The sequence below is a fragment of the Solanum lycopersicum genome, chromosome 11 (assembly GCF_036512215.1).
Source record: "Solanum lycopersicum chromosome 11, SLM_r2.1".
NCBI classification, from domain to species: domain Eukaryota; kingdom Viridiplantae; phylum Streptophyta; class Magnoliopsida; order Solanales; family Solanaceae; genus Solanum; species Solanum lycopersicum.
The window spans coordinates 28,576,902-28,591,407 of NC_090810.1; the positions used below are offsets into that span (position 1 = coordinate 28,576,902).

Below are 14,506 nucleotides of genomic sequence, written 5' to 3' on the forward strand. Positions count from 1 at the left end.
TGTATAGAATACCTTGAACTATGAGCCTCTGTAAGAATAGTCTGAATCAAATCATCAACACTGGTCACACATACCCTCCCCTTAATTCTAAAAACGCCTTCCTCGTCATTATTGCCTCTTTAGCCTCTCCTCGTAATACCATATCTCGAAATCGGATCAGTTTCTCATCAGTAAACTGTTTTTGCTTAATCTTGTCAAGAAGAGAAGATCTTTCCTCCACACTGGCCAAAAATCCTCCCTTCTCTAGTATCTCAAGCCTCATAAGGTCATTAGACAGAGTCTGAACCTCTCTAGCCAATGGGCGTCTAGAAACCTGTAGGTGGGCTAGACTTCCCATGCTCCCTGCTTTTCTACTTAGAGCATCTGCCACAACATTAGCTTTTCCTGGGTGATACAAAATAGTAAGATCATAGTCCTTCAGTAGTTCTATCCACCTCGTCTTCCTCAAATTCAAATCTTTCTGAGTAAAGACATACTGTAAACTATGATGATCTGTATAGACTTCACACTTAACCCCATATAGATAATGTCTCCATTGCTTTAGTGCAAATAAAACTACAGCCAACTCCAAATCATGGGTCGGATAGTCACGTTCATGCACTTTTAATTGCCTCGAAGCATAAACGATTACATTCCTCTCCTGCATTAGCACTGGACCCAACCCAGAATAAGATGCATCATAGTAAACAGTGAAATTCTTACCTTCCACTAGCAAGGTAAGAATAGGTGCAGTAGTCAAAAAGGTCTTGAGGTTCAGGAAGAGTTTTTCACATTCGTCCGACCACACAAATGGAACATTCTGCTTAGTCTAATTTGTCAGTTGGGAAGCAACAGAAGAGAATCCCTTGACAAATCGACGGTAGTAAAGCTCCTTACCTTTGTAACATTAGTAGGTCTTACCAAACTCTTCATTGCTTCAATCTTAGAAGGATCCACCATCACTCCATCCTTAAAAACCACGTGCCCCATGAAGGACACTGAGTTGAGCCAAAACTCACACTTATCAAAATGCTATACCATTATCAAAATGCTCCTCATGTTTTTCCCTGCTCTTTGAGTATATCAGTATATCATCAATAAATAAAATGACAAAGAGATCCAGATATGGTTTAAAAATCCCGTTTATCTGGCTCATGAAAGCAGCAGGGGCATTCGTAAGCCCAAAAGACATTACTAAGAATTCATAATGCCCATAACTGTTTCGAAAAGCAGTCTTTGGCACATCTGTTGCCCGTATTTTCAATTGATGATAATAAGATCTCAAATCTAATTTTGAGAAGGTACAAGCACCTTGTAACTGATTGAACAAATCATCTATGCGAGGAAGAGGATACTTGTTCTTAATAGTTACCTTATTCAGTTACATGTAGTCTATGCACATCCGAAAACTTCCATCCTTCTTCTTCAAAAATAAAACAAGAGCAACCCAAGGGGATGCACTTGGCCTAATAAAACCTTTAACTAACAACTCTTGAAGTTGGGCTTTTAACTCCCTTAACTGAGCTGGGGCCATTCTATAAGGGGGTATGGAAATGGGGCGAGTACCCGGCTCCAGATCAATACAGAAATCAATATCCCTATCAGGTGGCATACCAGGAAACATTGCGGGAAACACATCCAGAAACTCACGGACTATCGAGACAGACTCAATCGAAGGTACTTGGGAAGTGTCATCCCTGAGATGTGCCAAGAAATCTAAACAACCCTTACTAACCATTCTCTTATAACGAAGAAAGGAGATGATATGAACTGGGGTGTAAATATAGTCACACTCCTACACTAGCGGATCTTTCCCAGGCTTGGCTAATGTCACAGTTTTAGCATTACAATCTAATATTCCAAAATTTTGAGAAAGCCATGTCATACCCAGAATTACCTCGAAATCAACCATCTCTAGAATAATCATATCTACATGAGTATTGCTCCCCACAAAAGTCACAAGACAAGACTATACACCTTCTCAACTATCAAAGACTCACCCACAGGAGTAGAGACACGAATAGGCATGTCAAGCAAATCATAATATAAATCAAGACCATTAGCAAATGAGGAAGATACATATGAAAATGTGGATCCTGGAACAAATAATATAGAAGCCATGGAATCACAGACCAAAAGATTACCTATGATAATAGCATCAGATGTATCTGCTTCCGATCTCCCAGGGAAAGCATAACAATGGGCCCTATCACTTGTCTGCCCGTTGCCCCTACCATGTTGCATGATATTAGCTCCAGCTTGCTCGCCACCCCGGCTGATTTGGTGACTACCGTCACTTTGGCCACCACGTCCTCCAGAATGGCGGCCTCTCCCATGACCACCTCTACCTCTAACTATTGGGGGTCTGTAACTTTGTTTTGGACAATACCTCCTAATATGTCCAGTCTCTCCACATCCATAACAATCTCAGGAGTCAAGCATAGGTCTCTGCGAGAATGACGATGTCTGGGGATAACCTCCAAACTCAGAGAAATGTTGACCGGTCTGCGATGGACCCCCAGCTACAGCCTGCAGTGAAGACTGAATAGGTCGGGCTTGGTGACCTCTTGAACATTGCCCTCTAGAGTAGGAACCACTAAACTCACCTCCCCTACGGAACTTCTTAGTTGTCGATGCCGTGGTGAAGTCGTCTGGCTTTACCCCCTCAACTTCTATTACAAAATCAACCACTTCCTGAAAGGATTTTTCTGCAGTAGATACCTGTAAGGTTGGGATCTGCAAATCCAACCTCAATCCCTTCATAAAACGGCGAATCCTCTCTTGTGGACTGAAGCAAAGCTGGGTTGCATACCTGGAAAGGGCACGAAACATAGCCTCATAAGCAGTAACAAACATCCTGCCTTGCTCTAGGCTTAGGAACTCATCTCTCCTCTTGTCCCTCAAGGTCCGGGGTATATACTTTTCCATAAATAAGCTAGAGAATGATGCCCAAGTCATAGGTGGTGCCTGTGCAGGTTGACACTCAACATACGTCCGCCACCACATTTTGGCATTCCCCTGGAACTGATAGGTCACAAACTCAACACCGAATCGTTCTACGATGTCCATCTTATGTAGCAGCTCATGACATTCAACCAGAAAATCATAGGCATCCTCAGATTCAGCACCCTTAAAGACTGGAGGTTTCAACTTCAAGAATTTATTTAAAAGTTCATGCTGATCACTCGTCATTATAGGCTCTGTAGTCAATCGACGAAACATGCCTACTTCCAATAAGACATCCATGCGGGGAGCCCCAGCAGCTGCATGTTGTACTCCCGAAACCTGAGCTGCTGGTGCAGCAAACACAAGAGGTGTCTGGCGCTGATCAGATAACCCACTAAGATAAGTAAGAACCTGATTGATCATCTCTGGGTAGGTTGGGGTAATAATTCCTCATCTTGCACCTGTTCGTTATCCCCTTCCTCACCCTCTCTTACTACCTCATCAGTCGGTGAAGGATTCAACGCCCTTTTACAAGCTGGACCAGGTGTTTGTCCTCTACCTCTAGAGGGCGTCAACCTGCAACCTCTACCACGGCCTCTTGCCACTACTCCTCCTCGAGCTAAAGCTCCAGTGGTTTGCTCAGGCGCACCCTGTCTTGTTGGTGATGGTGTTGGCAAAGTTGTTGCTCTAGTTCTAACCATCTGCGAAATAGAGTGAGGATGTCAGATACCAATTTGTATGAACTAGATACCAATTGTATCCAAGTAATAGCACGAAAGAACGGAATTTACCTGAAGTCCTATAGCCTCTCAAAGAAAAGTAAGGGCGTCCCCTTACCGTTCCTGAAGACTCTACTAGACTCGTTCTTGTGTGATGAGACCAACGAACCTAATGCTTTGATACCAAGTTTGTCACGACCCAAAATAAGCCGCGAGTGGCACCCACACTTATCATCCTATGTGAGAAAAACAACAAATCTAAACCCCAACATTTACCAGTATATCAATTATAATGAACAAAATATAATGCGGAAAACCCAACACTCATTAACGAAATCAATTAAGTAGACTTCTAAAATTTAATACTTATTATTCCCAAAATCTCGAAGTCATCACATCAAGAACATCTATCCTCAAATTTCTAAATCTAAGAGTATTAAGAAGCTAAAATAAGTAAAAGGATGGTCCATGTCCGAACTTCAAGACATAAAGACGTGACGGAGAAAATCCAGTCCGAGCTAGGAATAATAGATCATCCTTAAATCTGATATGTTGGAAACTGGCTAGAGTTGAGGACGAGTCGAAGTTGATGGCACGCTTGTTGCACTCTACTAATAACAAGGAAGAAAATTACAAGTAGGGGGTCAGTACAAGGAACACTTACTGAGTAGGTATCATCGGCCAACTCAAAATAAAAAGCAATATATACCGAATAATAATATAAAATCAACCATAACACTTAACAGGTGCCAATCAACAAGTACAATAACCATTGACCACAACACCAAGCATAACCTTGAGGACTGAAGCCTCCACACCATACTCATTTGGGAAAACACGCTCTTCGAATTTGAGTATATTAACATAATTCAATATTACTTCTCTTTGTTATTACCGTGTCGGAAAGTGACACTCTGATCCCCTAATACTACCGTGTCGGAACGTGACACTTCGATCCCCTAATACTACGTGTGGGAACGTTACACTCTGCTCCAATATTACCGTGTCAGAACGTGAAACTCCGATCCCCTAATACTACGTGTCGGAACGTGACACTCCGATCCCCTAATACTACGTGTCGGAACGTGACACTCCGATCCATCTATCTCATTATTTTATTTCAACAAGTCTTCCTTATTCAAGAACATCTTAATGGAGAGGAATTAAGATTTAAGAAATCAACAGTCTCATCATTCTAACCCACCACATTTATAGAATCACATCATACAAACACACAATCAAGCATATAGAAGACTTTACAATACCACCCAATACATATCAATCGCTATTTAGAGTTTATCTATCACATAGAAATAAACCATAACCTTCTTCCACCGAAGAATCGTTATCAAGCAAGCAACTTCCCAATGACTTTGCTTTCCTCTTCGCTCACTCTCTCTCTCACTCGTTCTCCCCTCTTTCTGTTCTTCTTATTTTTCTTCTCCAAATTCTTTTTCTTTTACCCTAGTTATCATATAATTCATTATGATAAAAGTAACCAACTACTTCTTTAAAGGTTATCCCCTTTAACCCCTAAGTAAATAAATTATTAAACTTACCCCACTAATTTCATAAAGTTTGTCATGAATAGTCCAAAACACCCCTCTAAAACTTCTAGCGAAAGTCTGCCCAAGTCGGGGTCACGAAGCTCGTGACGATCTGTCATCTCTATGACGGGCCGTCCTGCAGGTCCGTCACAAAGCCCATAGAGTTAAATTCAGTAATGAAATTTGTGACGGTCCTTTGTATCTACGGCGGTCCGTGCTGCAGTTCCGTCGTGAAGTTCATAGAGTTGATCCTAGTACCCAGATTTTTGAGTTGAAGTGTTTTGGAACGGAGACCCTCGACGGACCGTTGTGCCTATGACGGTTCGTCCTACCTGTCGTCGAGGGTAATGAGGAGAGCAGCAGGGGAAATTTCACAAGTATGGGACGACGGAGTCCATCACGATCCGTCATGGACATGATGGTCCGTCGCGTGATCCGTCGACCCAGTTAGTTTTTATCAAAGTAATTCTACTACTCGAACCGACTAAACAGGTTGTTACAAGATCGGATTGTCATGTTCCGACATGGTATTTTTGGATACGAGTGTCACGTTTCGACACGGTATTCATGGATCGGAGTGTCACATTCTTACACGGTATTCTTGGATCGGAGTGTCACGTACAATTATATTAAATTAAAAATATGTTGAATTAATGGAAGATACTAAATCTCAAAGAACTCAAATCCCAAAGTGGTTTTGTTTGGAGGCATGAGTCCTCATGTGTGATCTTGATACCGTTGACATAATATGTGGTTACTTTATTGTTAGTGACACTTGTTCATGTTGTTTATTGCTTATCACATGTTAAGTGCTATAGTTGAGATACTATTATTCTTTGTATATTAGTTACTATTTTGGGTTTACCGATGATACTTACTTAGTACATGTTGCCTCGTACTGAGTCCTACTTGTTTTCTTCTTTATTTTGCTTTTATTAAATGCAACAACTGTACTAATGACTTCAGATTTCTCTTAGATCTTGCTAGCCTCTCGCATATCAGGTCCCAGGGTGAGTTATTCATTGAAGCTCGTGTTGGATTATCTCGGTCATGACATGTTATCCTATACTTTCGCACACATACCCGTCTATTCTTGTACTTTAGTGTATTTAATATTCTTAAACTTATTGGAGATTAGAGGTCCTTGATGTGGTGACTTCCAGGTGTTGTGAAATGATATTTAGTAACATTTGAGTTTCCGCGTTATGTTTTTATTTTGTAAGTTAGATTAAATTGGTTGGTTCGCCCACTTGGGAGGTTAAGTGTGGGTGCCACTCACGACTCGTTATGGGTCGTGATATTTAACAGATTTTTAAGTTTAGTTTATTTAGTTTTAATATAATTCCTACAATATATTTACCAACTAATTAAAATTATATATTTAAACTTATTTAAAGAATTTAAAAACTTTGTAAGTCTAATTGGTTTAGTTTTAACTTAATTCCAACACTATATTCACAAACTAAACTACATTATGTAATTTAACTTATTAAAACAGCCTAGTGACTTTATGAGTCTAATTAGTTTGGTTTAATATTAATTTCAACATTATATTCATTTACTGAACAACATTATAAAATTTCACTTATTTGTAGAATTTAGCAACTTTATAAGTCAAAAATGTTTAGTTTAGACTTAATTGCAACACTATATTTACCAACTAAATCACATTACATATTATAACTTATTTGAAAAATTTAAAAACTTTCTAAGTCTAATTAGTTTGGTTTAAACTTTTGTCACAACCCGAAAATGGGTGTGATGGCACTCGTCTTATCCCACCAAGACAAGTAAGCCTAAAACAGAATATCTAACAAAGCGCGGAAGAAAATGCCAATCCAACAATAATTTCTATTATGAAACCAAGTCATATTATTTCAATTCCAAAAATCAGGTTGTCACGTGCACAAGCCTCTAATGTAAATATTAGAATTGAAATAAAATAGAAGTCTAAAATGATGTTGTCTTTCAATTAAAAACAAAGTCATAACCTGGAGTAGGGAAAATTCGCTGAGATGATAAGAAACTACCTCACAACCCTCCACAAGATGCCTCGAAAACGAAAAGAATAACATGTATCATGAAGATCTAGGCTCGTAACCTACAAAAATTTGTAGAAACAAGGGGTGAGTACCAAACCACGGGGTACCCAACAAGTAAACCTCTAAACACAAGTTAAGTGAATAAAAATATGGGTACTACTTACACCATATCTAAATCTCCACGCTACAGCCTAACAGTTTACATTTTACCAAACACACAACTACATAAACACACTCTATCAGTTTACACATTCTCAATAACCACTCAATATTGAACAGTCACAAGCTTCACAGAGAAAAATCACAAGATTAGCAAAACACGTGTTCAAGTTCATCAATAATAAAATGTGCAATGCCATGAGATACAATGTCAAATATAGTAATGCATGTTTTTCTTAACGATACACACCCGCGGTCTTTCAGTTTGGGAACCTTGGGGGACATATCTATCCTTGCATCTGTCGTGGCGCATGATATGAACCTCGATAACATTAAACTTCATGACGTGTGATACGTCCCTCGAAATATATTATCCAGCGCCGCGCGCGATGCGACCCACAAAATGAAAATTCCTCTTACCACAACCATGTCTCAGATACAATGCAAATGACATGCTTAAATGAAAATGAAGAGATAACCTTTTTAATATCAAAGCACAATTTACTACAAGGAATACAACACCAACAAATAAGCAACAAGTCTCCAAGTCATTCTAAATACTAGACAAGAAAATACACAAATTTCATACGCTTAACAAGGGTTTAGAAATCCACTTGCCTTTGTCAATAAAATAATCACTCTGGGACTTGAGTCTCTCCTTTCTGTTAAGCTTCCGAATCAATGGGATCTATTCAAGTATATATATTCACAATAAGGTTTCAGAACTAACAACACCCACATTACTAATATTTACCCAGATTTATAATCAATATCATAATTCTTGATGCCAACTAACATTTCAACTATCATATTTTTTTCAAGTTTCATGCCTAGGGTTAAGTTCCAATTCCTCGACATAAAAAAAATTTGCATTCAGGGAATACAATTCACCTACTACTTGATTTCTTATCTTAATATTTAAACACCTTGAATTTCTAGGCGATAACTAAAGAAAGTAACCACGTTTTGCATAATTCACACATGACCCATACTTAAGTTGCATACAAAAAAAATATGCAGAATCCTACTTGTGCATAATTATCAATTATTAATTGCTTTCACGATTTTGCCCACTAGTTTATACCTGTCAGAAATTTGCTACCACCCATATGACTAAAGTAAGGAGAAAAATATTTAAGAAATCTAATCATCGATCTAATAGTTAAATAATAAAAGCCTCCGATCGATAGACAATTTATTCTTTCTATATACACCTCTTTATCTTAACAATTTTATATTATAACAAACCTTTAATATTTAAGATGTAGTTTTACCTGATTTTGACCTTGCTCCTTTATTCTACAGGTAAGTTTTCTGCCTCTCTTTCTTTTCCTTTTCCTTCTTAGTATTTTTTTCAGCTATTCCTTCGTTAGTTTCCGACTTTCAACCATATAAGGCCTTGACCTTATTTGATTTTATATAGTTAATTAATTATTATATAATAATTTATTTAATTTTAAAATCATCCCACTTATCCTTACAAGTCATAAATTATATATAAATCTATAAAAATGAGTTATATCAGAAAAAGGGTAAAATTCAGAAAATGACTAAGAGGGTCATTACATTATCCACCACTAAAATTCAAGTTAGTGCTCGAACATAAAGTAAAAGAAAGTACCAGAAGCTTCAAAAAGTTGAGGATATCTTGCACGCAGGTCAGACTGAGTATCCCAAGTTGCATCTCCCACTGATCGGTGCTTCCATTGCACTTCACTGAAGCAATCTCCTTGGTCCTAAGATTTCAAAACTGCCTATCAAAAATATATATAGGCTCCTCCTCAAATGTCAAGTCTGGACCCAACTCCACAGAATCAAGTGAAAGCACATGAGATTCATCTGGAATATACATTTGAAGCATAGATACATGAAAAAAAGGATGAACTACCAACAAACTAGGTGGCAAGGCCAACTTATAGGCCACCTCTCTCACTCAGATCAAAATTTCAAAAGGTCCAATGAAACTAGGGCCAAGCTTGCCCTTCAAAACCTCATCACACCCTTTATGGGTGATAGTCGGAGTCGAACATGATCACCCTCCATAAATACTAAGGCTCTAACTCTCCGATCTGCATAATTCGTATGTCGACTCAGAGCTGTCACAGTCTATACTGAATCATACAAACTTGCTCCATAGCATCTCTAAGCAAATCTGTATCCAAAGAGTCCATCTCCGCCGAATTGAACGAACCAATCAAAGATCTACACCTTCTGCCATACAACGCCTCAAATGGGGCCATCTTGATAGTAGAGTGATAACTATTATTGTAGGCAAACTATACTAAAGGTAAATGTCGATCCCATCTAGCACCAAAATCTATCACACACGCTCGAAGCATATCTTCCAATACCTGAATGGTCCACTCAGACTGGCCATCTGTCTGAGGGTGAAAGGCTGTACTCATCTTTAGCTGAGTACCAAGAACATGTTGTAATGTCTTCCAGAAGTGAGAAGTAAATAGTGAACCTCGATCTGATATGATAGAAATAGGAACTCCATGTAGTGGCACAATCTAACTAATATATAGCTCGGCTAACTTCTCTGCTGTATACTTCACCAAAACCGGAATAAAGTGGGCATACTTGGTTAGCCTATCAACAACAACCCCAATAGAGTCATAACCAACCATTGTGGTAGGCAAACCCACAACATAGTCCATGGTAATCCGCTCCCACTTCCAAGTAGGAAGAGGCATCCTCTAAGATAAACCCCCGGGCCACTGGTGCTCCCAGTTGACTTACTAGAAAGTCAAACACCTCAAAACAATGGGCCTCCTCAAGAATCAATCTAATCAAATCGCTTGTATTAGGCACACAAATCCTTCCTTAGATCCGTAAGACACCATAAGAATCATGGACAGCCTCCTTAGCTTACCCACTCAATACTTTGTCTTGAATGAGGCATAATTTTTCATCATCAAACTGGTGTGCACAAATCTGCTCGACTAAAGAAGATCGAGCCTCAATAAAAGCAATCATCACATCACTCTGCTCGTAGATCTGCAATTGAAAAAGAGTGTTAACTAACAATTGAACATCTCTAGCCAATGGTCTCTCCTCAATACTAAGGGATGCAAGACTCCCCATTCAATGAGTCTTCCTACTCAAAGCATCGGCCACAACATTGGCCTTCCCCGGATGATACAGAATGGTCATATAATAGTCCTTCAGCAACTCAAGACATCTCGCTGCCTCAAGTTCAAGTCTCTCATACTAAAGATATACTGAAGACTCCGATGATCAGTGAAGATCTCACAATGCACTCCGTACAAATAATGACGCCATAACTTAAGTACAAATACCACAGCCGCCTACTCCAGATCATGAGTAGGGTAGTTCTTCTCATGGGACTTCAATTGCCTAGAAGCATAAGCAATTACTTTCCCCTTCTGCATCAACACACCACCCAATCCAACTCCTGATGAATCACAATATACTGTAAAGTCTTCACCCTCATCAGGAAGAGTCAACATAGGAGATGAATTCAACAAAGTCTTTAGTTTTTTAAGACTCTGCTCACACTCATCAGAACTCTAAAAATACACATCCTGTCAAGTCAATCTAGTTAATGGAGCTGCAATAGCAGAGAAACTCCAAACAAATCGTCGATAATAGCCTGCCAATCCCACAAAACTCCGAATCTCACTAGGTGAAGTAGGTTGCGTCCAGCCTCTAACTACCTCAATCTTTGCTGGATCTACTCTAATACCCTCCTTAGACACCACATATCCTAAGAATGCCAAAGAAATAAGCCAGACCTCACACTTTGAGAAGTTGGCATACAACTTCTCTACTCTTAACCTCAGAAGTACAATCCTCAAGTGTCGGACATGGTCCTACTCATTCTTGGAGTAAACCAAGATGTCATCGATGAAAAGAATCATAAAAGAATCAAGGTAAGGTCGAAACACCCCATTCATCAACTCCATGAATGCTGCTAGGGCATTTTTCAATCCGAAGGACATCACTAGGAATTCATAATGCCCATACCGTGTCCGAAAAGCTGTCTTAGGGATATGTGATGCCCTAATCTTTAAATGATGATACCCAAACCTCAAATGAATCATACAGAACAATGATGCTCCCTGTAACTGATCAAATAACTCATCATCAATACGCCGAAGAGGATACTTATTCTTCACTGTTACCTTGTTCAACTGTCTATAATCAATACACACTCTCATAGTCCCATCCTTCTTCTTCACAAACAATACAGGGGCACCACAAGGTGACACACTAGGTCGAATAAAACCCTTACTCAATAAATCCTGCCACTGATCCTTCAATACTTTCAACTCTGCTGGAGCCATACGGTATGGAGGGATAGAAATAGGCTTAGTGCCCGGTTCCCAATAAATAGCAAAATCGATATCCCTATCGGAAGGAACACCTGGAAGGTCAGAAGGAAATACATCAGGAAACTCCTGAACCACGGGAACAGAGTCAATGGGAGGTTGTTCAATGCTAGTATCTCGAATAAAATCTAAGTAAGACAAACACCCCTTCTCCACAAATCTTTGAGCACGGATAAAAGATATGATCTTGCTAGGATAAGAACAACTAACACTCTTCCACTCAACCCTCGGAAAACTAGGCATTGCTAAAGTCAGAATCTTAGAATTACAAAGAAGGACAACATGATAAGGAGAAAGCCAATCCATACCCAAGATAACATCAAAGTCTACCATCACCGGAATAATTAAGTCTACCCAAGTGTCATACCCAGCAAAAGAAACAAGACATGATCGATACACTTGATCCACCACTAAGGGCTTACCCATGGGTGTAGAAATAAAAATAGGTACAGTCATGCTATGACATATCATATCAAATTTAGCAGCAAAATACGTAGACACATAAGCGAATGTAGAACCTGGCTCAAACAACACAATCGCACGTCGATAGCATATAGGCATGATACCTGTAATAACAGCATCAGAGGTCTCTACCTCAGGTCTCCCAGGGAAAGCATAATAGTAGGCTAGTCGTCCACCTCCAGCCTTGTGGTACCTCTACCCCCACTCTGCTGAGCTTCAACACCACTACTAGAAACTCTATTACCTCTACTGGACTGAACTCTGCCATGACATCTACCCTGTGGAGGTGGTGGTCTAGTCTGGAATGAAGAATTAGGTTGAGGCCTACTACGACCCCTTTGAGAAGTACACTGCCGCATTAGATGATCGGGATCTCCAAATGTAAAAAAATCTCTGACCTGAGAACTACTGTGTGGACCCTGAAAACCCACTACAATTTCCTCACCCCGTAGGTCGCTGCTCTAAACCGCACGAGCCCTTACACGGTCCATAAGAACCCCTAGATGTCTGGACACCCTCAAATGTCAGCATTGATGCATATATAGGTCCCCGCTGCTAAAAAAAACCACTCAGTGTCTATGATCCCCTACCTCCAACAGAGGCACCTTGAAATTGACTGGTATACGGTCCCTTTTAGGGTCCCCAAACTCCTCTCTCACCATCAATTCCGCCTCTTTGGCAGCACTAACAATGGAATGGAAAGAATCCCCCTCACTAGATGCCTGAAACACAGCTTACCTGATAGAGAACGCCAATCCCATCAAATATCTGCGGACCCTCTCTGTCTCATATGGAATAATGGGTAACTCATGCCTACACAAGTTGCAAAAACGCGCCTCATACTCTGTAAGCGATAAACTATCATGTCTCAGACTCTCAAACCTCAGGCAACTCTCCTCTGTCATGCTCCATTGGATAAAACGATCTTGGAATGCACTAGTAAACTTCTCCCAAGTCACTAGAGGAGATCCAACTGGAAAAACTCCTGAATAAGTCCTCCACCAGTTTCTCGCTGGTCCAAGAAGCTGGAGTGTAGCATATCGAACCTCATGTGACTCAGCTAATCCAACCACCTCTAGTAACTCTCGACAGGTAGTTAGAAACTCATGAGCATCCTCCCACTTCCCATCCTGAAATTGAGGTGGGTCCATCTTTTGAAATCTCCCATACCTACGCTGCTCATCCTCTGTCCGAACAACCATCGGTGCAACTTGACCCCCAACTACTGGTGCAACATCATTCTAAACCACATGATCTACTGGTAGTTGCCCCACCGCATCTTGAACAACTGGAGCTTGTTGCTCCTCTTTGTTCTGAGCCCCCTCTCTAGTACGAGAGTCATGTGGTATGGTAGTTACAACACCACCCTGAGAAAATCCCTCTAGAACACTTTAAACCCTCAATAGTGTATCCTGAAGCAACTGTATGACTACAGGATTTGGAGGAACCTGGTCCTCTCTGCCATGAACATGAGGTTCTGTAGAGACCTCTCTAGCACGACCTCTCACTGGTGCTTCTCCACGTCCAGGACTTATGGCTACTATTGTACTACTAGAACGACCTCTAGCTCGAGATCTACCCCTAACCCTAGCTGGGGCCTCAACAACTGCCTCGGGAAGTGCCTCCCCTCTACAACCAGTAACATTAGTTGTAGTCCTCGCCATCTGTCAAAAGAGTATACAACAACTCATTACGAAAGAAGGTGACTACGCATAATGAAAAAGAATGAATAAAAGTAAGTTTCCTAGTAATCCTTATAGCCTCTCAAAGATAAGTACAGACGTCTTAGTACTGATCCTTGAGACTCTACGTAGACACGACTTGTATACACGTGGGACCTATGAACCTGGGGCTCTGATAACATTTTGCCATGACCCAAAAATTGGTGTGATGGCACTCGTCTTATCCCACAAAGAAAAGTCAGCCTAAAACCCAAAATCTAACAAAGTGCGGAAGTAAATGACAATCCAACAATAATTTCTATTATGAGACCAAGTCATATTAATTCAATTCCCAAAACCAGGTCTCACGTGCACAAGCCTCAAATGTAAATATTAGAATTGAAAAAAAATAAATGTCTAAAAAGATGTTGTCTTTCAAGTAAAAACAATGTCATAAAATGGAGTAGGAAAGTTCGCTGAGATGATAAGCAGCTACCTCACAACCCTCCACAAAATACCTCAGAAACGAAAAGAATGACATGTATCACAATGATCCGGGCTCGTAACCTATAAAAATTTGTAGAAGCAAGGGGTGAGTACCAAACCACGCGGTACCTACCAAGCAAACCTCTAAAC

The 14,506-nt window shown here is 40.1% G+C and overlaps 1 protein-coding gene across 1 annotated transcript; it reads right to left on the reverse strand.

Annotated features, from left to right (window-relative positions):
* Positions 1-64: 64 nt before the first annotated feature.
* LOC138339340 (uncharacterized) lies at positions 65-13,411 on the reverse strand. The gene is made up of 16 exons (XM_069290933.1): positions 12,948-13,411; positions 12,800-12,893; positions 12,403-12,559; positions 11,571-12,313; positions 10,773-10,925; positions 10,279-10,392; positions 9,744-9,803; positions 9,519-9,632; positions 3,387-3,626; positions 3,208-3,303; positions 2,701-2,791; positions 2,441-2,651; positions 2,124-2,344; positions 901-977; positions 355-808; positions 65-243 (listed from the first exon to the last, which is right to left on the reverse strand). The coding sequence occupies exons 1-16, from the start codon at positions 13,409-13,411 to the stop codon at positions 65-67; spliced, it is 3,468 nt and encodes a 1,155-aa protein (XP_069147034.1).
* Positions 13,412-14,506: the final 1,095 nt, after the last annotated feature.

Excerpts from the sequence above, each read along its gene's own strand:
- LOC138339340 (XM_069290933.1), bottom strand. The coding sequence starts at position 13,411 with ATGGTTGTTCGGACAGAGGATGAGCAGCGTAGGTATGGGAGATTTCAA. Across the intron at positions 12,314-12,402 it reads TCAGCAGAGTGGGGGTAGAG|GTATCATGCCTATATGCTAT; the intron begins GTACCACAAGGC and ends CTGTTATTACAG. Across the intron at positions 3,627-9,518 it reads TTAGAGATGCTATGGAGCAA|ATGGTTAGAACTAGAGCAAC; the intron begins GTTTGTATGATT and ends TCTATTTCGCAG.